Source organism: Salvelinus sp. IW2-2015, linkage group LG23 (assembly GCF_002910315.2).
Source record: "Salvelinus sp. IW2-2015 linkage group LG23, ASM291031v2, whole genome shotgun sequence".
Taxonomy (NCBI): domain Eukaryota; kingdom Metazoa; phylum Chordata; class Actinopteri; order Salmoniformes; family Salmonidae; genus Salvelinus; species Salvelinus sp. IW2-2015.
Window position 1 is genome coordinate 30686532 of NC_036863.1, and position 25825 is coordinate 30712356.

General features: G+C 42.1%; 1 protein-coding gene across 2 annotated transcripts in view; it reads left to right on the forward strand.

Moving 5' to 3' along the window:
• Window positions 1–25825, forward strand: part of LOC111950896 (connector enhancer of kinase suppressor of ras 2-like) — a 55464-nt gene that overhangs the window by 24586 nt on the left and 5053 nt on the right. Inside the window, exons 9-21 of one of the 2 annotated variants that reach the window (XM_023968817.2) lie at window positions 11982–12128; window positions 17700–17833; window positions 17933–18147; window positions 19661–19747; window positions 20704–20951; window positions 21342–21376; window positions 22903–22951; window positions 23054–23102; window positions 23284–23456; window positions 23734–23807; window positions 24653–24724; window positions 25404–25474; window positions 25680–25780. In XM_023968817.2, coding sequence (XP_023824585.1) covers window positions 11982–12128; window positions 17700–17833; window positions 17933–18147; window positions 19661–19747; window positions 20704–20951; window positions 21342–21376; window positions 22903–22951; window positions 23054–23102; window positions 23284–23456; window positions 23734–23807; window positions 24653–24724; window positions 25404–25474; window positions 25680–25780 — 1455 coding nt within the window. The remainder of the gene's footprint in view (window positions 1–11981; window positions 12129–17699; window positions 17834–17932; window positions 18148–19660; window positions 19748–20703; window positions 20952–21341; window positions 21377–22902; window positions 22952–23053; window positions 23103–23283; window positions 23457–23733; window positions 23808–24652; window positions 24725–25403; window positions 25475–25679; window positions 25781–25825) is intronic. The other variant, XM_023968818.2, reaches the window with a different exon arrangement.

A 25825-nucleotide genomic window follows, 5' to 3' on the forward strand; every position in this document is an offset into this window, starting at 1 on the left:
ATAAGTCTGGCTGCACATCTGACTGGCTGACTTACTGCAAATTGAGAAATTATGTGACTAAACCCATCAAAAAGAAGAAGAAAAAGCCAAGATCAATGATATATTCATCGGCAAAGTGGGCAATCTTAGGCAGGAAATGCCAACAATGAACAGTTAGCCATCGTATTCATGCATAAAAAAAACAAAGCATTGTAAGTTTCAATTTTGTAAAGTTAGTGTGGAAGAGGTGTTTTTGTTATCAATTAATAATGACAAACCTAGCTGACTCTATAGCCTCTCCTATCTGTCATATCTTTAATCTGGGCCTAGAGAAAAGTGTTTGTCCTCAGGTCTGGAGGGAGGCCAAAGTCATTCTGCTACCCAAGAATGGTAAAGCGTCCTTTACTTGTTCCAACAGCCGACCTATCAGCTTGCTGCCAGTTCTTAGCAAAATGTTGGAAAAAATGGTGTTTGACCAAATACAATGCTCTTTTACTGTAAACAAATTAACAGACGTTCAGCATGCTTATAGAGAAGGGCACTCAACATGTACTGCACTGACCCAAATGACTGATGATTGGTTGAAAGAAATTGATAATAAGATTGCGATAGCTGTACTGTTAGGGCAGCCTTTTGATCTTATTGACTATCACCTGTTTTTTGTTTTTTACTTCATGTGTTATGGCTTTTCAACCTCTGCCATATCGTGGATTCAGAGCTACATTATCTATCTAATAGAACACCAAGGGGTTTCTTTATTGGAAGCTTCTCTAATGTTAAACATATAAAGTTAGTGTACCGCAGGGCAGTTCACTTGGCCCTTTACTCTTTTCTATTTTTACCAATGACCAGACACTGGCATTAAACAAAGCCTGTATGTTCATATATGCTGATGATTCAACCCTGTACACGTCAGCAACCACAGCTAGTGAAATCACTGCAATCCTAAACAAAGTGTTGCCGTCAGTTTTAGAATGGGTAGCCAACAATAAACTGGTCCTGAACATATCTAAAACTAAGAGCATTGTATTTAGTACAAATAATTCCATAAGTTCTATAACTCAGCTGAATCTGGGAATGAATGGTGTGTCTGTTAAGCAAGTTGAGGAGACTAAATTACTTGGTGTTACCTTAGATTGTAAACTGTCATGGTCAAAACATATTGATGTAATGGTTGTAAAGATGGGGAGAGGTCTGTCCGTAATAAAGAGATGCTCTGCTTTTTTGACACTACACTGCACAAAGCAAGTCCAGCAGGCTCTAGTTTTATCTTGATTATTGTCCAGTCATATGGTCATGTGCTGCAAAGAAGGACCTAGTTAAGCTGCAGCTGGCCCAGAATAGAGCGGGACAATTTGCTCTTTATTGTAATCAGAGGGATAATACTGTATTAATACTATACATGCCAGTCTCTTTGGCTAAGAGTTGAGGAAAGACTGACTGCATCACTTCTTTTTATAAGAATGTTGGAAATTCCCAATTGTTTGCATAGTCAACTTACACACAGCACTGACACACACACCTACCCATCAGACACGCCACCAGGGGTCTTTTCACAGTCCCGGGGTCCAGAACAAATTCAAGGAAACTTACAGTATTATACAGAGCCATGATTGCATGGAACACCCTTTCATCTCATATTGTTCAAATGAACAGCAAACCTGGTTTCAAAAAACAAATAAAGCAACACCTCACGGCACAATTCCTCTCCCCAATGTGACCTACTTGTTGTGTGTATGTACTGACATGTATATGTAACTGATAGCTGCTCACACACACACACACCCTACATGTTAATGTTTTTAAATGTATGTAAATTGTAAAGTAGTTTGTCTGTAATGTATTTTTCGTTGTGTCAGAACCCGTTAAGACTAGCTGTCGCCATTGGCTGATGGGGATACTAATAAAAATCTAATAAAAATCAAAGCTTTGCAGCATTCAGCATTCCTTCTATTTTTGCCAGAAGTAAATGTTTGTTTATCCTACTGTGGCTTCTGCACACATGTACAGAAGCCACAGTAGCTACGTCATCCACTGATGAAACAGTGGCAGCTTTAGAGGTCATGACCTACTGTTTGTGTCACTTTGCATTGAGGTCTGTGTATGTTTCTCCTTGTCGTTACTGCAGAGGCCCTCCAGGCTATTTAAAGTCCAGTAAATATGATTCTAGTGGAATTGGAGATGTAGTATGAAAACAGCTGGCAGGAGATGATAAACTAACAACTAATATAAACAATGGATTGGGAGGAGTGTGGCATTTTCTGTAATTTGTTTGGGTTGGTGTCACCATGGTGGATGCATTAATCAGGCCACTTGTGATGTTGTCATACTGAGCAGGGGCAGTGTCCTAGCTCGGTAGGGGACCATTTCTAGTAGGCCTAACTGCACATTTGTGATATATTTTTTAAAGGTAAAGGGCACAGTACTTCCTACTATCCTTAACAAAGATACACAAATAAGTTGGGGTTGCGGTAGCCTGTTTTACTGTGTATAGAAAACAATTTTACTGTATGATCAGCCAATCACATAGATTATACATTTTATGACATGACGCTGTGTCCAGAAACATGAGACAGTGGTTGTGCCAATGAACTTTCATAATATTAACTGAACGGTCACATGCCTTGGCAAACATCCAATAGAAGCTTACAACTGGCAAACCTGTCCTGGGGGCCAGAGGCTAGCTAGCTTATTACATGCTTTGTCGCAGCTAGCGCATACGTTTCTGAGAACCATATGTTTCTTAGAGCTTGGTAAGAACATGGTTGTCCTATGGTTATTTTTGCATATAACCTTCCCACAACTTTCTGGGCATGGTGCAGTATTGTTGCTTGGCTTTGGAACATTGCCAGCACATTAAAGGAACTTCACGAAAACCCTTTTTTATGGTGTTTCGTTACTTTAAACAGAACATTTCCTAAAAGTTACAACATGATTACATTTAGTAACAATTTTGGTTTGTTCTCCAACTGATTTGACATTGGAAATGTTATCAATTAGTTAAGAGAGAGTTAAGAAACAACGTTCTTATGTGGGAATTTCAGTACTTCAGCTAAATGTTTCCAAAACGTTTCCTCTTGGTTCTATTTAAAGTCGTGTTTCCTAAAAGTTCAACCATGGTTACATTTCATCAGAGAATGTTCTAAGAATGTTATTTAAAACATATACTTTCTGTTCTCAGCGTCAAACAAAACTATCTCTATCCTCTATCTTGTTAAGTGTGTTCTGGTGTGTTTTTTGACTCATGTCATGTCTATGCTAGTATGGCTTAAATTCGCTAGCTAGTTAACCAATAACTGTAACAATGTAATTGATAGACAACAAGTGCACGTTGTGCAAATATATTTGTTTTCAATAAACATTGGAGATTTATATATAGTTTTAAATGTTGCCAACAATCTGAACCAACCCTGTCAGTTTTGCCCCATAGTTGCGCACACATCAGTTTTGTTTTAATCTCACATTAGCCGTGTCACATTAAAAAATAAATCTATTTGCATGATTAATGCTGAAGGAAAATAATTTCCATGTGTCCTACCTGTGCTTGGAGTTCAAAAAAGTAAACCCAAAATAAGGTAGCTGTGTTATTAAAAGTATTATTGAAACTTTCAGTGAAAGTTTTAAGGAAGTTATACAAAAAACTCTAAATTACCTACAATCGTAATAAAACCTCCCTGGAAAACTTAAAAGGAACCAGAGTAAAACTTTCGTAAAACCTCACTTCAACCTAAAAATAAATGCTCCCAGAATAGGTGAAATTAACCCTTAATTTAAAAAACGTTCAGTTTTACCGGTCAGAAAAACACATGGCTTCATTCACCACAACCAATATGAAACAAAAAACATACGTTCCCACAACTTCTAAGGAACCAAATGTGCTAGCTGGGGTGTGATCTGCCACTGCAGGCAGTGAATATGCATGTGTGTCACAGCCTGTGTTTTTTTTCTAGATGCGTCTACATGTACAGTACCTGTCAAAAGTCGGAAGTTTACATACACTTAGGTTGGAGTCATTAAATCTCGTTTTTCAACCACTCCACACATTTCTTGTTAACAAACTATAGTTTTGGTAAGTCGGTTAGGACATCTACTTTGTGCATGACACAAGTAATTTTTCCAACAATTTTTTACAGACAGATTATTTCACTTATAATTCACTGTATCACAATTCCAGTAGGTCAGAAGTTTACATACACTAAGTTGACTGTGCCTTTAAACAGCTTGGAAAATTCCAGAAAATTATGTCATGGCTTTAGAAGCTTCTGATAGGCTGATTGACATAATTTGAGTCAATTGGAGGTGTACCAGTGGATGTATTTCAAGGCCTACCTTCAAACTCAGTGCCTCTTTGCTTGACATCATGGGAAAATCAACAGAAATCAACCAAGACCTCAGAAAATAATTGTAGACCTCCACAAGTCTGGTTCATCCCTGGGAGCAATTTCCAAACGCCTGAAAGTACCACGTTCATCTGTACAAACAATAGTACGCAAGTATAAACACCATGGGACCACGCAGCCGTCACACCGCTCAGGAAGGAGACGTGTTCCGTCTCCTAGAGATGAATGTACTTTGGTGCGAGAAGTGCAAATCAATCCCAGAACAACAGCAAAGGACCTTGTGAAGATGCTGGAGGAAACGGGTACAAAAGATCGTACTTTTTGGCTAAATGTCCTCTGGTCTGTGGAAACAAAAATAGAACTGTTTGGCCATAATGACCATCGTTATGTTGGGAGGAAAAAGGGGGAGGCTTGCAAGCCGAAGAACACCATTCCAACCATGAAGCACGGGGGTGGCAGCATCATGTTGTGGAGGTGCTTTGCTGCAGGAGGGACTGGTGCACTTCACAAAATAGATGGCATCATGAGGGAGGAAAATTATGTGGATATAATGAAGCAACATCTCAAGACATCAGTCAGGATGTTGAAGCTTGGTCGCAAATGGACAATGACCCAAGCATACTTCCAAAGTTGTGGCAAAATGGCTTAAGGACAACAAAGTCAAGGTATTGGAGCGGCCATCACAAAGCCCTGACCTCAATCCTATAGAACATTTGTGGGCAGAACTGAAAAAGCATGTGCGAGTAAGGAGGCCTACAAACATGACTCAGTTACACCAGCTCTGTCAGGTGGAATGGGCCAAAATTCAGCCAACTTATTGTGGGAAGCTTGTGGAAGGCTACCCAAAACGTTTGACCCAAGTTAAACAATTTAAAGGTAATGCTTCCAAATACTAATTGAGTGTATGTAACCGTCTGACCCACTGGGAACGTGATGAAAGAAATAAAAGTTTAAATAAATCATTCTCTCTACTATTATTGTGACATGTCACATTCTTAAAATAAAGTGGTGATCCTAACTGACCTAAAACAGGGAATTTTTTACTTGGATTAAATGTCAGGAATTGTGAAAAACTGAGTTTGAATGTATTTTGTGTATGTAAACTTTCGACTTCAACTGTACTTATTCAAGGATTTTTCTTTATTTTTTACAATTTTCTACATTATAGAATAATAGGGAAGACCTCAAAACTATGAAATAACAAATATGGAATCATGTAACCAAAAACCTGTTTTATATTTGAGATTCTTCAAAGTTGCCACTCTTTGCCTTGTTGACAGCTTTGCACACTCTTGACATTCTCTCAACCAGCTTCACCTGGAATGCTTTTCCAACAGTCTTGAAGGAGTTCTAACATATGCTGAGCACTTGTTGGCTGCTTTTACAACATTTGTAAATGTTACAACATTCCAAGATGGCGTAGCAGTCAGGCGTCTTTGTCTTCGTCTGGTCTTCGTCTTGTCGTGTCCCATGTATATCTTTTTTCTAGGCATATATTTGGTATATGTTTTTTTACCTCAACTCCAACATTCTCTCCTGCAACCCGCTTCACCCAATGTGGTATGGATCTGCTATTTTCTTTACTTTTGAACCGGAAGCCCCAATAGAAGCTAGCCAGCTAACTAGCTACTAGCTAGTAGTCAGCTAGCCACTGCTAGCGGTCATCAGCTAACCTTTAGCCCGGACAACTCCTGCCAGTCTGCACAGCGCGATTCATCCCAGAGCATACCGGACTCTTTTCCCCAACATCTCCCGATTCCTACCGCAAGCTCTGAACCTTTTCACCTGGATCATCGCAGCTTTCTAGCTGCTATCTGTGTGGCTACTCCTGGATAACGTATCTGTCCCGACACAAGCACCAATTAGCCTGCAGCTAGCCTCTGCTAGGCCCATCTCCTGGTTAGCTGAAGAGGTCCATCAGCCACTCCTTGGGCTACAATACCTATTTTGCCAATTGGCCTGGACCCCTTTTACTGCCGATACAGAGCCCCGCCGATCCTTCACAACTGGTCTACCAACGTAATCCGCCCGAGGGGGTTTTCAACAGGCTCTTCCGTCGCGACGTCCCCTGAATGCCCATCTGCTAGCCTGCTAGCCGCGGCCCGCTAGCTGTCTAGAGCATATCGGACTGTTAGCTGAAGAGGCCCAACAGACAATTTTCTTGGGCTACAATACATAAAAGGGCCTGGACCCTTTTACTACACGGAGCTCTGCCGATTCATCACAACTGGTCTGCCGACGTAACTGCCCGAAGAGGGTACAACTGACTCTTCCTCTTGCCTTTCTAATCGACCTGGCCCGGGTATCCTGGAAGGATATTGACCTCATTCCGTCAGTAGAGGATGCCTGGTTATTCTTTTAAAAGTGCTTTCCTCACCATCTTAAATAAGTATGCCCCATTCAAAAAATGTAGAACCAGGAACAGATATAGCCCTTGGTTCACTCCAGACCTGACTGCTCTTGACCAGCACAAAAACATCCTGTGGCGTAATGCATTAGCATCGAATAGCCCCCGCGATATGCAACTTTTCAGGGAAGTTAGGAACCAATATACACAGGCAGTTAGGAAAGCAAACGCTAGCTTTTTCAAACAGAAATTTGCATCCATTAGCACAAACTCCAAAATGTTCTGGGACACTGTAAAGTCCATGGAGAATAAGAGCACCTCCTCCCAACTGCCCATTGCACTGAGGCTAGGAAACACTGTCACCACCAATATCCATGATAATTGAGAATTTCAATAAGCATTTCTCTACGGCTGGCCATGCTTTACACCTGGCTACCCCTACCCCGGTCAACAGCCCTGCACCCCCCACAGCAACTTGCCCAAGCCTCCCTCATTTCTCCTTCACCCAAATCCAGATAGCCAATGTTCTGAAAGAGCTGCAAAATCTGGACCCCTACAAATCAGYTGGGCTAGACAGTCTGGACCCTCTCTTTCTAAAATTGTAATTGTTGCAACCCCTATTACTAGCCTGTTCAACCTCCTTTCGTATCGCCTGAGATCCCCAAAGATTGGAAAGCTGCCACGGTCATCCCCCTCTTCAAAGGGGGAGACACTCTAGACTCAAATTGTTACAGACCTATATCTATCCTACCCTACCTTTCTAAGGTCTTCGAAAGCCAAGTTAACAAACCAATCACCGACCATTTTGAATCCCACCGTACCTTCTCCGCTCTGGTTTCAGAGCTAGTCATGGGTGCACCTCAGCCACGCTCAAGGTCCTAAACGATATCATAACCGCCATTGATAAGAGACAATACTGTGCAGCTGTATTCATCGAACTGGCCAAGGCTTTCGACTCTGTCAATCACCACATTCTTATCGGCAGACTCAACAGCCTTGGTTTCTCAAATGACTGCCTCACCTTGTTCAACAACTACTTCTCAGACAGAGTTCAGTGTGTCAAATTGGAGGGCCTGTTGTCCTGACCTCTGGCAGTCTCTATGGGAGTGCCACAGGGTTCAATTCTCGGGTCGACTCTTTTCTCTGTATACATCAATGATGTCGCTCTTGCTGCTGGTGATTCTCTGATCCACCTCTACACGGACGACACCATTCTGTATACTTCTGGCCCTTCTTTGGACACTGTGTTAACTAACCTCCAGATGAGCTTCAAAACCATACAACTCTCCTTCCGTGGCCTCCAACTGCTCTTAAATGCAAGTTAAACTAAATGCATGCTCTTCAACCGATCTCTGCCCGCACCTGCCCGCCCATCCAGCATCACTACTTTCGACGGTTCTGACTTAGATATTCGTAGTTGTCCACATATTCTAAGTGTCTGGTTAGATTGTAAACTCTCCTTCCAGACTCACATTAAGCATCTCCAATCCAAAATTAAATCTAGAATCAGCTTCCTATTTCGCAACAAAGCATCCTTCACCCATGCTTCCAAACATACCCTGGTAAAACTGACTATCCTACCGATCCTTGACTTCGGCGATGTCATTTACAAAATAGCCTCCAACACTCTACTCAGCAAACTGGATGCAGTCTATCACAGTGCCATCCGTTTTGTCACCAAAGCCCCATATACTACCCACCACTGCGACCTGTATGCTCTTTGGCTGGCCCTCGCTTCATATTCGTCGGCAAACACACTGGCTCCAGGTCATCTATAAGTCTTTGCTAGGTAAAGACCCGCCTTATCTCAGCTCACTGGTCACCAAAGGAGCACCCACCCGTAGCAGGCGCTCCAGCAAGTATATTTCACTGGTCACCCCCAAAGCCAATTCCAACTTTGGCCGCCTTTCCTTCCAGTTCTCTGCTGCCAATGACTGGAACGAATTGCAAAAATCACTGAAGCTAAAGACTCATATCTCCCTCTCTAACGTTAAGTTCTCTGCGCTACGGATCCCTTTAGCGGGATCATTTTCCTAAACAACCGCTGAATTGCAGGGCACAAAATATTACTAACAATATTTATAATCATGCAATCACAAGTGAAATATATCCACCTATCGTGTCAGATTTTGAAAATATGCTTTGCAGCGAAAGCAATCCAAGCTTTTGTGAGTGTATCAATCAATGCTACGACAGCTAGCCCCAAATTAGCATGGTCACGAAAGTCAGAAAAGCAATAAAATTAATCGCTTACCTTTGATAATCTTCGGATGTTTGCACTCACGAGACTCCCAGTTACACAACAAATGTTATTTTTGTTTGATAAATATTACTTTTAACAAAAAAACGCCATTTGGGTTGCGCGTTATGTTCAGAAAAACAAAGCCTTGTTCTGTTCGACGAAAATTCCAAAAAGTATCCGTAATGTTCGTAAAAACATGTCAAATGTTTTTTATAGTCAATCCTCAGGTTGTTTTTAACAAAAATAATCGATAATATTTCAACTGGACCGTAACCTATTCAATAAAAGAGAGAAAGAAAATGGAGAGCTACCCCTCTCGCGCACAGGAACTAATCAGAGGACACCTGACTAGTTTTGAAAAATCTCGCTCATTTTTCAAAATAAAAGCCTGAAACTATGTCTAAAGCCTGGTCACAGCCTGAGGAAGCCATTGGAAAAGGAATCTGGTTGATACCCCTTTAAATGGAAGAAAGACGGGCCAGGAAACACAGATARAAAATTTGTTTTAATCACTTCCGGGTTAGATTTTCTCAGGTTTTCGCCTGCAGAATCAGTTTTGTTATAGTCACAGACAATATTTTGACAGTTTTGGAAACTTTGGAGTGTTTTCTATCCTAATCTGTAAAGTATATGCATATTCTACGATCTGGACCTGAGAAATAGTCCGTTTACCTTGGGAATGTTATTTAAAATAAAATAAAAATCTGACCCCTAGCGTCAAGAGGTTTTAAGCACCAGCTGTCAGAACAGCTCACAGATCACTGCTCCAGTACATAGCCCATCTGTAAATAACCCTTCCAACTAACTCATCCCAATACTGTTATTTATTTTTTCTTTCTCCTTTGCACCCCAGTGTCTCTACTTGCACATTCATCTTCTGCACATCTATCACTCCAGTGTTTTAATAGCTAAATTGTAATTATTTCGCCACTATGGCCTATTTATTGCCTTACCTCCCTTATCTTACCTCATTTGCACACACTGTATATAGATTATTCTATTGTGTTATTGACTGTATGTTTGTTTATTCCATATGTAACTCTGTTGTTGTTTGTGTCGCACTGCTTTGCTTTATCTTGGCCAGGTCGCAGTTGTAAATGAGAACTTGTTCTCAACTGGCCTACCTGGTTAAATAAAGGTGAMATATATATGTTTTTTAATAAATAAAATAAAAAACTCTGCGGTCCAACTCATCCCAAACCATGTCAATTGGGTTGAGGTTGGGTGATTGTGGAGGCCAGGTCATTTGATGCAGCACTCCATCACTCTCCTTCTTGGTGAAATAGCCCTTACACAGCCTGGAGGTGTGTTGGGTCATTGTCCTGTTGAAAAACAAACTGGGACTATCAGTCCCACTAAGCGCAAACCAGATGGGATGGCGTATAGTTCAGAATGCTGTGGTTGCCATGTTGGTTAAGTGTGCTTGAATTCTAAATAAATCACTGACAGTGTCACCAGCAAAGCACCCTCACACCACCTCCTCCATGCTTCACGGTGGGAACTACACATGAAGAGATCATCTGTTCACGTACTCTGTGTCTCACAAAGACACAGCGGTTGGAAATTTGGACTTATCAGACCAAAACACAGATTTCCACTGGTTTAATGTCCATTGCTCGTGTTTCTTGACCCAAGCAAGTCTCTTCTTCTTATTGGTGTCCTTTAGTAGTGGTTTCTTTGCAGGAATTCGACCATGAAGGCCTGATTCACGCAGTCTCCTCTGAACAGCTGATGTGGCTGTTACTTGAGCTCTGTGAAGCATTTATTTGGGCTGCACTTTCTGAGGCTTGTAACTCTAATGAACTTATCCTCTTCAGCAGAGGTAACTCTGGGTCTTCCTTTCCTGTGGCGGTACTCATGAGAGCCAGCATCATCATAGCGCTTGATGGTTTTTGCGACTGCACCTGAAGAAACTTTCAAAGTTCTTGAAACGTTTCGGATTGACTGACCTTCATGAGAATTCCAAGAGTGTGCAAAGCTGTCATCAAGGCAACGGGTGGCTACTTTGAAGAATCTAAAATCTAAAATCTATTTTGATTTGTTTAACACTTTTTTGGTTACTACATGATTCCATAAGTGTTATTTCATAGTTTTGATGTCTTCACTATTATTCTACAATGTAGAAAAAAATAAAGAATGAGTAGGTGTGTCCAATCTTTTGACTGGTACTGTATATAGAGTATGTGTGTGTATTGTACTGTATGTACAGTAATTGTGTCTGTCTGTCTTTTTAAGACAGGCGATGTTTAGTCTTTGTGGGAGTGAAATGGGCCATTGCCAGTCGGCATAGCTGTTGTGAACACAGACAGTGTCTCAGCCGAACAATAATGTGTGTCTGTGTGTGTGTGTTTTTATAGTTTGACTATGTCGCCATGCCAGTCCCTGAGTTGAATAATGTAACTTGTTTACAGATAAGTTGCATTATTAAAATTGGCACTCTACAGAGCACAGAGGTAGAGAGAGGTGCTCAGTGTGGCGTAGAGAGGGAGGAAGGGAGAGGGAGGGAGGGGGACGTGACCTGCTTTCTCTGCTCCCCTGCCTCTACTGGAGCCTGCCTGGGAGCACACCGCCATCAGTAGATCCAAGCTCACTGTAGCACAGCTGCACACTGTCTGTTGCGGGTCAGAGCCCAGTAGGGCTTGGCGCTGATGCTTTGCGATGCATTATAGGTCGGCACGAGGTGCAACACTATCAGTTTGTTTAACTTCTGTTAAACGTTATTTAACATTGTACAACAGATGGGACAGAATTTTGAAAATGGTTATGTTCAGTCAAGAAAATAAATAAATGGAACAACATTTTGTCTACATTGTATGCAACACTTTCCAGCACATGCCATTCTTATCCAAGCACTGTAATTTGTGGGAATGGGCTGTAGTGTATTGGAATGGTTTTGCAGTTGTTTTCACCATCATTATCTCCGGTGTTCCTCTTAGGCATAGTTGGTTGAAGACATGTTCAGAACCACAGTAGCTACTGTAATTTACTAGCTCTATTGTCATGATTGGTTGAGTATTTCTTCAGCTTCACTGAGTGTTGAATTGTCTCTCTCCTCTGTGGCGTATCTGTGCAGGTGGGCTGGCAGCTGAAGAACCTGGTGAATGCCCTCAGAGAAGACCCCAATGGAGTCATCCTCACCCTGAAGAAGAGACCTCAGAACACTCTCACATCTGCCCCTGCCCTGCTCAAGAATGTACGATGGAAACCCCTTGCACTCCAGGTAATTATATTATGATGTGATTGGTTTTGTTTGAATATCTGTTTAGGATTCCTTCTGGTAGATATGAATAGCAATTATTTCACCAATTCATCTGGTTGCTGTTTAATTTTAGCGATAAGGAACAAAGCGCTCATTATTGATAATGACCAACTGGCCTAGAAGCTCCTTATGAGTGTCGCAATGTTAATAAATTAGATTATGATACATGATGAACTAAAGGGTAATTGTCTGTGAGTAAGCACTTAACTTATAGCTCATACCTGGTCACTCTTTAATTGAGTTCTAATGGATTGTGTGGAGTGTAATGATTTATATATACACTARATGACTGACAGGGGGGTGCTATTTTGAAGACCCCGCGCCTCAATTTTGGTACATGTAATTTTGTACTTTAAACATTTAATTGAAATACTGTAGAATTCCATTCATTCCTATGGAGGACTGCTTCTTCTGTGGAAAGCCAATATGGCAGACCGGTGGCTTCAAAGTTTCTCATCGGCCAATACAAAGCATCAGCAATCCAGGGTTTATATTCATTATTGGTGGCGCGTCAGTGAAAGAGATAGTGAATCCATTGTGCTGCTCAGTGTGGATGTAGTACAGACAGTACAGTATGGGGAACTGGCTGGGGGAAACAGGGGCTGCCTGAGGAGGAGGAACAAAGACAGAACGCTAGCTGGGGAGGATGACGGTAGAGGGGGTTGGGGGTTTACTTCATAACTGCCTGGATGGTTTTTCTTCGGGAGCCCTGTACTGCGTGAGAGCTATTTTTAGGTCTGCACTAGGCTTACTCATTTTCATGCTGCATGGGTTGCCTTGATGATGCCCAGGACTGTTTCTGTGGTTACATGTCTTTGGCATCTGCAGTGAAATCAGTTAATGTGTTCAGATAATCAGCACATCATCATCATATCTCAATATGTGAAGCTTGAATGGTTGCTCCTGTATGGGACTGTGATGAGGGTCTGCATATGCACTGCAGTCATGTCAGGGAAATAATGATGTATTGATTATTTGGCACAGTGGCATGTTTTTCAGTCTGAAATGAACAGGATTCCGCTTGAGCTATGCTTCATTATTGTGGCTGAATAAAATATAAAAAAAATAGAGTATTGGATTGCCTTCCAGGGAGGTTATTGTTGGCAGTCTTACAGGTTAAACAAACAAATACACACAAAGGTTACCAATCACTCACGAACAGTAGAATTCACCCAGTGTTTGGTTAATGAAGCACCTCAGAGTTAAATGACAGCATGCCGGATGACTGTAGGAGCCGCTGACATATGGTACGAACACTGTTAGAGTGACTTTGTCTCCCAGGACTGTTTATGATGGATGTGTCAGTCAAAAAGAGTCGGACCACTGGAGCTCAACACGGCTTGGAGAAAGGGTAGCCTGTTCTATTATTAAATTAACTCTTTACCAAATAGATGATGACAGAGAAGCCTATGGAAAATCCAGGTAGTAGAGGACAAAGACAATGTGAGATGAATTTGAAATGAATCTTCAGTGAACCACCATCAAGCACTCAGTGTTTCCCATTGTGGATAAGAGTCAATGAAGAGTGAACCTAGCCATCTGTTCATCCAGTGTCATACAGTAGTACTCTCAGTCAGCTGCCCTGGACAGACTGATAGGACACAGACAGAACCAAGGACAGAGGTTAATGCCGAGGTTAATGTGGCTGCTCATAGTGGGAGCACTACCAGCTGTAATCATTATTTTGTGCAGGGTTGTCTTTTTATAATAATACAGTGCAGTTGGAAAGTATTCAGACTCCTTGACCTTTTCCACATTTTCTTACATCACAGCCTTATTCTAAAATTCTCATCAATCTACACACAATACCCCATAATATAACATTTTGCACATTAAATATTCAAATTTGAAATAACATATTTACATAAGTATTCAGACCCTTTACTCAGTACTTTGTTGAAGCACCTTTGGCAGCGATTACAGCCTCGAGCCTTCAAGGATCTCTCTGTACTTTGCTCCATTAATCTTTCCCTCAATCCTGACTAATCTCCCATTCCCTGCCACTGAAAAACATCCCCACAGCATGAAACTGCCACCACCATGCTTCACCGTCCCAGGTTTCCTCCAGACGTGACATTTGGCATAGGGAATTTTGTTTCTCATGGTCTGAGTCCTTTAGGTGCCTTTTGGCAAACTCCAAGCGGGCTGTCATGTGCCTTTTACTGAGGAGTGGCTTCCGTCTGGCAACTCTACCATAAAAGCCTGATTGGTGGTATGCTGCAGAGATTGTTGTCCTTCTGGAAGGTTCTCCCATCTCCACAGAGGAACTCAGGAGCTCTTTCAGAGTGACCATCAGGTTATTGGTCACCTCCCTGACCAAGGCCCTTCTCCTCTAATTGTTCTATGGATAATTCCTTCGACCTCATGGCTTGGTTTTTGCTCTGACATGCACTGTCATCTGTGGGACCTTTTATAGACAGCTGTGAGCCTTTCCAAATCATATCCAATCTATTGAATTTACCACACGTGGACTCCATTTAAGTTGTAGAAACATCAAGGATGATCAATGGAAACAGGATGCATCTGAGCTCAATTTTCGAGTCTCATAGCAAAGGGTCTGAGTACTTACGTAAATATGGTGTTTCGTTTTTTTAATTTTTATATATTTGCAAAAAAATCTAAACCTGTTTTCGCTTTGTCATTATGTGGTATTTTGTGTAGATTGATGGAGGGAAAAAAATTATTAAAATCCATTTTGGAATAAGGCTGTAACATAACAAAATGTGGAAAAAGTCAAGGGGTCTGAATACTTACCGAATGCACTGTAAATGCATTTAGCAGACGCTTTTATCCAAAGCGACTTACAATAATGCGTGCATACATTTTACATATGGCTGGTCCCGGGAATCAAACCCACTATCCTGGCGCCATGCTCTACCAACTGAGCTACAGAAGACCAGAAGATCTTGTTTTGTTTCCTAACCTATTCATAACCCACTGCTTCATATTTCTTTTGCTTTTTTCCCCTTCCTGTTTTGGTCTGAGAGACATGAAAAATCTAACTGCTGGGGTATTTTCTTTTGACAGCACTGAGCCAACACATTTACACCATAATTTTAACTTTTCTTGTAGTGATGTATTAATAATGAAGAAGTACATAAAATGGATTTCTATTTTAAGTGGTATTTATTATTAATTACACAAGTCCAGGAGAAGGAGTGAGCTCTAGATGTTCCGAAGCCTCCATGGTCATACATACTTATCAGGAAGGAATATGGCTCTGATTTCTTTGATAGGAGTTCAAGGAAAATTACAGAGCAATGATAATTTATCGTAGAAGTGGACTCGAAAGAGTAAAAGGAAAATATATGAACATTTTGTTTTTTGCTTTACGTTGTAATGTGATTTTTACAGGACCTTTACCAATCAGATGTTATTGGGCACGGGGTTGAGTCATCACAGTAGGTTAGACTTCCTAGTGTATCTCCTGGGGAGAGATGGCTCATCCTCACCACACTTGACACATCTTGAAGAAATGTCCTCTGGTCTGATGAAACAAAAATAGAACTGTTTGACCATAATGACCATCGTTATGTTTGGAGGAAAAAGGGGGAGGCTTGCAAGCCGAAGAACACCATTCCAACCGTGAAGCACGGGGGTGGCAGCATCATGTTGTGGTCGTGCTTTGCTGCAGGAGGGACTGGTGCACTTCACAAAATAGATGGCATCATGAGGGAGGAAAATTATGTGGATATAATGAAGCAACATCTCAAGACATCAGTCAGGAAGTTAAAGCTTAGTTGCAAATGGGTCTTCCAAATGGACAATGACCCCAAGCATACTTCCAAAATTGTGGCAAAATGGCTTAAGGACAACAAAGTCAAGGCATTGGAGCGGCCATCACAAAGCCCTGACCTCAATCCTATAGAAAATGTGTGGGTAGAACTGAAAAAGTGTGTGCGAGCAAGGAGGCCTACAAACCTGACTCAGTTACACCAACTCTGTCAGGAGAAATGGGCCAAAATTCAACCAACTTATTGTGGGAAGCTTGTGGAAGGCTACCCAAAACGTTTGACCCAAGTTAAACAATTTAAAGGTAATGCTTCCAAATACTAATTGAGTGTATGTAAACTTCTGACCCACTGGGAACGTGATGAAAGAAATAAAAGCTGAAATAAATCATTCTCTCTACTATTATTCTGACATTTCACATTCTTAAAATAAAGTGATGATCCTAACTGACCTAAGACAGGGAATTTTTACTAGGATTAAATGTCAGGAATTGTGAAAAACTGAGTTGAAATGTATTTGGCTAAAGTGTATGTAAACTTAAACTTCCGACAACTGTATATAGTCGTGATCCCAGAATCCCTTGTTGTTAAGGGTCCTGTTGTTATCCCCTCTATTAGTTGCCAAAAACCTCACATTTACTGAACTTTTCGCCACATTTGTTGATAAAGAAATCTGAAAATACTCTGGATGCATTGAGTAACATGATAAGAATATTCCTGGAAAATGTGGGGTAGGTGCTAAATAAAACAAACAATTCAAAGAAGAGTCTTCACCTATAAGATGCTTTTTGATCTCTCCTAGATGTGCCACTGAGGAACTAGAGCAAGCACACTTGTAGTTTTTTGGGTTGGAACACAGCCCTGCATCCCTGCCATCACACAATTACTGTTGTTTACCTAATCCAAAAACATTCCATTATAAATCGCAATGTAGGCATAATTTGAAAGTTTGTTCTATTGCCAACATGACTAGCTAAATTATAAAATACGATATTACCGTGTTAGGCTTTCACAATGCAATTCAGAGAAACAGATGGTAATTTTTGTCCGCATAGTTAAGGAGTCATGAGTGCATTCAGGTGCGTGTGACGACACAATAGACCAACAGGCTCATTCTGGTCAGGGTATGACGCCATGTCATCTGGTAACTGTACATCAAACATGATGATCATAAACATTGACATTGTACATGACATGAGTTTTCTATTATGGAAATGTGAAGTACACATTTGGACTGGCAGGTGTTTGGCTTGCTTGTATGACATCAAAGCGGTATTTATTATAATCCTCAACGTCTCATCTTTCAAAATACGTAGAGTCCTCTTAATTTACAGCATTTCCCTCACTCCGACAACAAAAAATTAGCAAAAGTTGCCCAATTAGCAGGAGGGGTACGTCGCTTTGCACCGCTGCGAGGTGCTCAAGTTTATAATGACTGTCAGTCAAAACCCACACAGCACTGTGAAGCGCAAAGCCAACGCTCTGACGTCATGAATAGCATGTTACTGTACATCCACTGTGTTCCAATTTAGATGTTTATCAGTGACCAAATCTGACATTTACAACCTGTGAATGGGTACATGTGTAGAGGGCTACGAGAACTGTCTGACTAGCACACAAGCTCACAACATTGCACCCTAATCCTCTAGTAACTCAAACATGGAGAACTCTATTCTATAGGATCATGTCATAAAATGCTATGAATTAGAAATGATTGCATTTAGGAAATTGTTTAATACTTCTGCATCCTGCTATCCTGCTCAGTCTTGCTGTCTACATGAGTCCACCCTTGTCCCTACAGCCCATCCCCACCAGTCCCAACAGTGAGTCCAACACCCCGCCCAACAGCATGGGGACCATGGGAATGTCCTCTACGCTGGACAGTGGCCATGACGTATTCATCCTGTCCCCAGTCTCTGGCCTCTATGGACACAGGTGAGCCTACCAAACCCATACATACAGCTTCTGTTTACCTTACTGTTTAGTCCTGTTGCGCCTGCCTGATCTTCTCCATACCCTACCTGTTAATCACAGAGACGAGATAGGCATCATGTCCTGCGATGACATCAGCAAGTACAGCATGGAAAAGATGGGTATGAAGGGCTCGGAGTCTCCCAGCTTCTACCTGGACCACGATGGGGGCAAGTACTTCACGTTGGTGGAGGAGGATTGTCTGGCCCTGGGGCAGGAGTACGAGACTAGGGGTCGCTCCACGGGGGTCAGGCGGAGGGACAGGACACCCACCCATGGTGAGTCACCCAGCCCAGATAGGTAGCACTACCAACCAACCACCCTCTTCTCTCTGTGCAGTAGTGTAATGTTAAAGGAGCATTGAAGAGTGGAATTCCAGGCGAGGTGGGTTGCTCTCCTCTCCTACCTTCATTTAAGCTCATTCTCCTACAGTGTATCCAGCTGTAAAGGGCACGTGGAGAACGTACAGTGTAGCCCTATGGCAATTGCTATGCATAGTAGAGATTATTATTATGCACCCCAGCGTATTCATGTTTCACAGAAACCCCTCCCTCTCACAGCCCAGCACCACCCTCCACGCCCACAGTCAGACATCCCCTGTCATTGCCCCTTCATCATCATCAGCACTGCAGCAGTAGGATGGCCAGCGTCAGGATGACATCACCTAAGATCAGCCTGACTATTCTACATGCCACCTCTGTCTGCACTTTACATGATGAGCTCATTCACAATACTGCACGGGACAACTCTGGAATATTTAGTGAGTGACACACTGTCTGTAAACACTGGGACAAGGAAAGGAGGTCTTTGCCAGCCCTTGACAATGTACAGTATTCTATCCGTCCATCAGACAGAAATGGCTGTTGAGGCTCTGTTGAGGCTCAGTTTGCCGTGTATTGTACAGTGTGTAGTGGTGCAGAGATAAATCCCTTTGGCTCTGCCAGACGGAGTGTTTTTCATGTTAACAGTCTGCCAGGGAAGTGACAGTGGATTCCTTCCAAGCCCATAATGGCTCCAAGCAGGGTACGATCTGCTCATCCCAGTCTGTGGAGGCACCATGTGTCATGATAAGGCCCATCACAGTCTCTCTCATGCTCACACATTCACACACGTGCAGCAGGTCTACCGTTTCCCCTTCACTCTAAAGCTCACTTCTTTTCAACTGGATTCCCATGCTATAACAGCCACTCCTCTCTCACCATCTCTCACCCTCTCCTCTCCCTCTCAGTGAGACAGCCCCCACTCTTCCCTCAGCTCCTAGCTCTCCCTCGCTCTTCCCTCAGCTCCTAACTCTCCCTCCACTCACACCTCAGCTCCTAACTCTCCCTCCACCCACACCTCAGCTCCTAACTCTCCCTCCACTCACACCTCAGCTCCTAGCTCTCCCTCCGCTCTTCCCTCAGCTCCTARCTCTCCCTCCACTCTYMCCTCAGCTCCTAGCTCTCCCTYCGCTCTTCCCTCAGCTCCTAACTMTCCCTCCACTCTTCCCTCAGCTCCTAGCTCTCCCTTCGCTCKTCCCTCAGCTCCTARCTCTCCCTCCACTCKTCCCTCAGCTCCTARCTCTCCCTCCACTCGTCCCTCAGCTTCTAACTCTCCCTCCACTCACACCTTAGCTCCTAACTCTCCCTCCACTTTTCTCTCAGCTCCTAACTCTCCCTCCACTCTTCCCTCAGCTTCTAACTCTCCCTCCACTCTTCCCTCAGCTCCTAACTCTCCCTCCACTCACACCTCAGCCCCCATCTCTCCCTCCACTCACACCTCAGCTGACATGCTACTTGGACTTCTTTCCAGGTGACCTCAGGCCAGTTTCCATGCCAACGGATTACAACTGGATGGCAGAGACAAAGGAGCCAAATATGTACAAGAGAGGTAGCAGAGGTGGGTCCTTAAGTTCAGGTAGTCTCCTCAGTACCCCCCTTAAATGCCTTGACTAGGAGAAGGAAGTAGCTTTTGTTTCACTGCTTCTGCAAAGTACAGACTCCTAATGAGGACCAATCACAGTCCCCACTGTCAACAACATGACTAATCATCTGCTTCTTTGGCAACCTTTTATTCATTTAACTGGAACTGCCACAAGTACTGGCATAGAGCACAAGGGTTTCTTTAGACTTTACATATAACCAGGGAATCTTGACAGAAACATGAATGCACATTTAGAACTATTTTTAAACTGTACTGTATAAAGATAAAGCTATCACAAGAAGCTCAGCCATTTTTTTTTACAAAATGAGATTCAATCTATTATATATAGACAACATGTTCATGTCAGGCATTAATTGAGTTGAAAACCCAATATTTGTTTTGCACATGGCTGATTTCAGTGGTGTTTAGCTTTGTGAGACTATGTATAGCAGTTATGTTGAGTGAGCTGTAGTGAGAGCATCTCACTCCCACGACTTGTGTTATAAATAGCGAGTGCCGATACAAAGAACATATCTGCCTCCCTCTTCTCTGAAACCACACACTGTTGGAGGCCTGCCCTCACTGATGGAAGGTAACGTGACAGAGGTTGGTTTCTGTGGAAACATGCAGGTCTGTGAGGTTAATGAAGCTCTATGGACTAAAGCTATGGAAACAACATTAAACATTACCTCAGGGGCTGCTCACACTTTGACTCAACATCAGACCGCAAGTATCGAACCAGAAATCTTCTGAAAGTTTATTTTCCTTTCAAATGATGCTTCATTATACCTTTGGTAAGAGTTTGTTTTGCCATCAAGCATTTGAATGTGATAGGCACTCTAGGACTCCAAATGAACAAATAACAACCTCTCTGGGCTTCCAAATGACACAACTTTGCACCCCTCTTTCCCTCCTTCCCTGACCTCTGCTAGACTCAGACAACTCCCTGCTACGTTACCTGAGCGATGACAAGATCCTGGTGATCCAGGAGGAGCCAGATGTTTCCAGGGAATGCAAGCGGGACACTGGGCGGCGTTCCCGCAAGAAGAGCCACAACCCCAGCAGCCCCAGCTATCCCATCAGCCCATCCATGCTGGCCCCGCCCGTCAGACTGGACTCAGGACCCCCAGAGGGCCTGTCCTTCTCACTGCCTGAGAGCAACACTGTGCCAATGTACCACGTGAGTCATCACAGCTACTGTTTTTGTCAACCTGCATCAAGAATGACATTATGGCTATTAACGCAGTCAGACATAGTGACATAATGGTTTGGCAATGCAGATTCAACATATTTGTGTCACAGAGCAGTGATGTGTTTGTGGTTAAAGCCTTTTTGAGGTCACAATATTAGATAAGTGAGTCAGAAGTTTGCCACACTTCCACCCATACCACCTCTACTTCCACAACCCAAGACACCCCATGGTTCCTGACCCTGATCTTCTAATCTGCCTGCCTGGTCACAACTGGAAACACAGTCCACCCTCTGAGATGACAGTGTGCTATGATCTCTCTCTCAGATCTCTCTCTCTCTCTCTCTCTGATGCACTAATCTGCTCTTTACCTTTCTGCAGAGAGCTGGAGACACACTGAGAGCTGACACTGACAGGTGAGTGAGCAGTTCTTCTCCATGGGGTCAAGGAGACAATCTAGGCATGATTTTGTGAGGAACATTGATTTATTTGATGATTTAAAAAAATGTATGTGTGGGACTTGGTTTTTGCCTAAACTATGGAGGCTAGTTGTGTACCTTCCAATTTGGTTTGTATCATACTGCTATCAGTAAATTTAAAGCTTTTTTTTTAATCAACTATCAACATTTCACTGATATATACAGTACTTTATATTGTGAATGTTTTGATATTGGATTTACAGTATATTAGTTACCCACTTCTGCTAATAATTTTTATTCAACCAATGACTCTTTTGAGTAAAGTAAATTGCTGTCATCCTGCATACCATCATATGAATAATCCTAGTTGAGATTATTTTTTGCCTTCAGTGTGTTGTTACAATTGATTAACTTAATTGAATTGGCCTCAAGGGAATGACATTTAAACATACATCATGAGGGTTGGCAAGCAGGCAATATTTCCTCTTTACCCTTCACTGACCTAAATCATATTTTCTGGTTCTATTTAAGAAACACTGTGCTTTGTTCCAATTGATGCTACAATCCAACCCAATTCAACATCTTGCCCACAGTCAGTGTTCAGTAGGTGATCCAACCATGTAGTTATACAGTGGTACAGTAGGTCTGGCAGTAGAGAAGTCCTCTCAGCCATTTTTACAGTGATGAGTGCTGATTAAGGTGTTCATAAATGGCCAACATGCGCAGCACATCCCCTCAGCGGTTTCCGTTGTGCTGAGCTCTACTGAGACACAGAGACTGGCTGAACTGTATTTCCTGCCACCTGCTCTGTGGTTTAGCTCACTTCTTTCACTTGCTGGAAACAATACAGTACTTGTCCAAATGTATCAGGCTTTAGTTTAGATCATTCTCTTTGGTAGAATGGATGCACTGGCGCTCAGTTTGTACACCGAGTATATGGGTAGGTGAAGTGCAATTATGTTCAAGCCAAGGTGTCAGTATGATGGTCAGATACCTGCTATGTGTTTGACATCCAGTCCACTGCATGTTACACACCCAAAAGAGATGTTTCTGTACCTAATACAATATGATTGACAGTAGGAAAGCTGGATCTGAGTGTATTACAAAAGTAAGCAGTGAGACTTATATTGAGAATGCTATGTGATGTCCATTCCTTCAGTCAGTGTCCATGTTTCAGTACCACGGTACCAACTGTCAGTAGAGCCATTTCCAGATGGGCATTCAGGCCAGCCCTGGGAATGATACAGCTACTAAGTTCTTTGGGATGAATTGTAGCATGAGATAGACTCAAACAAATCAATGTTTAATGTACTCCATGTAACTTATGCATTCATGTCAATGGAATATACATTCATATTTTACTCGCATACAGTAGATATGAAGTTACGATTCTGCTTTTTATGATGAATAATATCCATGTAAGGATTAGTTTAATACCAGTACAGGATGATCTCATGCACAGATAAAGAGGATTAGTATCCATTTTGTTGTAGGCTTACAAACCTGATCTCCCCTCTCCTCAGGTATGCTAGTTTTGGCATCGAAAGACAAGGAGGCTCATCCATGAGGAAGGTAAAGTCAAATATTTAAATACTACTGTTACTCCCCTGGTATGAGTCCTGTACTTTAGACACCTCTTCTAATCAAACCCTCTCCTCTTCCCTCTCCTTGCAGTCATTTCACTATGCGTCTTTAAGGACTAAGACCAAAAAGAGAACCAAAGGTGAGACATGGGATAAATCCATTCACTGTGAGGATTCTTTTGATGATCCTTGGTCAATCATTTTATATTAGGATTTGTGATGGGTTTGAAATTATGCTAGTATTGAGGATATCATCCCGGGAATGTTTAGTGTGTCCATGTGTCTATGAGAATTCCCTGTGATATCCTGCTTTCCACCCAGGTTCTCTGACTAGCGCTAGCCGCAGGCGTATCTCCTGTAAGGACCTGGGCCATGGGGACTGTGAGGGCTGGCTGTGGAAGAAGAAGGATGCCAAGGGCTACTTCACCCAGAAGTGGAAGAAGTACTGGTTCATCCTCAAGGACTCCTCGCTCTACTGGTACACCAACCAGAATGTAAGCTGATCTCTGACAAGTACATTACAGCTGTCAAACAATACTTTATTTTCTCTTATCTGCCACAACAGGCTTGCTGTTTACCAACACTATCTGCAGAGTTGTCTTGGTAACTCACACAAACATAGCCATATTCCAGACACAGAACCATTTATGTTGCAGTGTCATGTATTGTACAGTACATTCCAGTATGTCTGATCTCCTTAATGAGGTGTGTCATCTCTACAGACATACTGGAATGTATTGCTTCTCATTTCCCTTACCTCTCCCTTCCTAGGACGAGAAGGCTGAAGGTTTCATCAGCCTACCTGAGTTCCGAATAGATAGAGCAATTGAATGCAGAAGGAAACAGTGAGTGTTTTTGTGATTCATGTTTTTTGTCTCTCAATCTGTTAGTGAACCTAGGGATTTAAAAGAAAACACAAAGTCTAAATGAAACACAAAAACAGATGATGCCGTTGCGTGGCATAATTATTTGATTTGAATAACGAGGGCTTTAAATAGCCGTGGCACAAAGTGGCAGAAGTAATTAATAGGTGTCTATTTCCACCTGAGAAGGGTCGCACAGTGTTTCTTGGTAGTCTTAAACAAATCCACTTTGAAACAAAAGTAAACACCTCACACACATAGTTATGGGCTTTAAAAAAAGAAGACACCTGTACCATGTTGAAGTGTATTACAATTTGAGTTTACATCCCAATATTAAACCGTTTGACATAGAAACACCAGATTTTCTGTGTTTAAAAAAAAAATACGTTTTTAATTATGTAATTATGAAAATATTAAAAACATTCCACCCATGAGGCCACATTTTTTTATTTAATTAGGCAAGTCAGTTAAGAACAAATTCTTATTTACAATGACGGCCTACCCCGGCCAAACGCGGACGACGCTGGGCCAATTGTGCACCGCCCTATGGGACTCCCAATCACGGCCGGATGTGATGCAGCCTGGATTCGAACCAGGGACTGCAGTGATGCCTCTTGCACTGAGATGCAGTGCCGGGAGCCCCTAGGTCATTTGACTGCAGGAAAGGGCTACAGGAATAGTATACAGTACATCTACCTGGCCATTGTACCATATGGTCTGGATCTCAGGCTAACAGAATGAAGTAATGCAAAATGGAGATGTTTAAGCATCAGATGATCTACAAGACTGTACAGACTAATTAGATGTTGTTTCTGCTCCTGCTGCAGTGCCTTCAAAGCCTGCCATCCCAAAATCAAGAGTTTCTTTTTCGCCACAGACTGTTTGGAGGAGATGAACAGGTAACACTATTTTTTCTAGCATTACTACCTGTACTTTGATGGTAGGGTTAGTTAGTGTGCTTATTTCATAACATGCTCTCTTGATTGTAACAGCATGTACCTCAGCTTACATATTATCTAAGACAATTCTCAGTTTCAGAGAATTCATAGCTGGAGCTGTGACATAGTTCTCCTTTCGTTCTCAAACATGAGGAATAAGAAAATATACTTTAGGTGTCTGTAGTGTTGTTCTACTGAGACTTTATTTTTGTATTTTTTTCTACTGAGATAGAGTAAGCTGATAAAGAGCAGTACGTCTCTTGTTTCAAAGAGCCCTCTGGGTCAGCAGCTACTGCTTTGTTTATCAGAAACAGTTTCATCTTTCCCTTGGGTTGTGACTGATTGACTTGTTATTATCTCTGGCACTTTTCTTTGTAATTATGTTGATCACAAATGCCCTTTATTGATTGAGTTACATTAGCTAAATAAAGGATTTGAGAGGATTCAGAAAGACTGCATATCATAACATCGATATACTTTCTTCTCTTCAATGCAAACTGTTAATAATGAATATTCTTAAGAAATATAGACTACAGTGCAACATAACACATCAAACTTCCTACCACACCCAGTATGGTATCAGTTAGTCAGTTAACCATCTCATGTTGTGTATCTGCACCCTGTCCTGTTATCCATTTAGATGGATGAACCGGCTGGGGCTGGCGGCGATTGGCTACACACCTGACGATAAGGTTCCACGCCCTGATGAAGGTAGGACAATCTGACTACATATTTAGTGACATCAAACAACATTGTTGTGATGTGTAAATCAATTGATTTAAGGACATTGAAGTGAAATGTTAGGTAATTGTATTAGATCAATGCCTATTGTACTGTAGTGCAAGACTTAAAGTATTGGTATGGATGAGGTCACCCAAGCTGTTTAGTTTATTGATGTTTAACTTTGATGTTTCAGATTATTGGAGTGAGAGTGACCAGGATGAGATGGATGGTTCTATGACTCTGAAACAAGAAGGCATGTCATCTCGCTGTGACACCTACCACCGCACCCCATCTGTGAGTGCAGGCCACTGGTTCACACTCTGGAACACACACTCACAT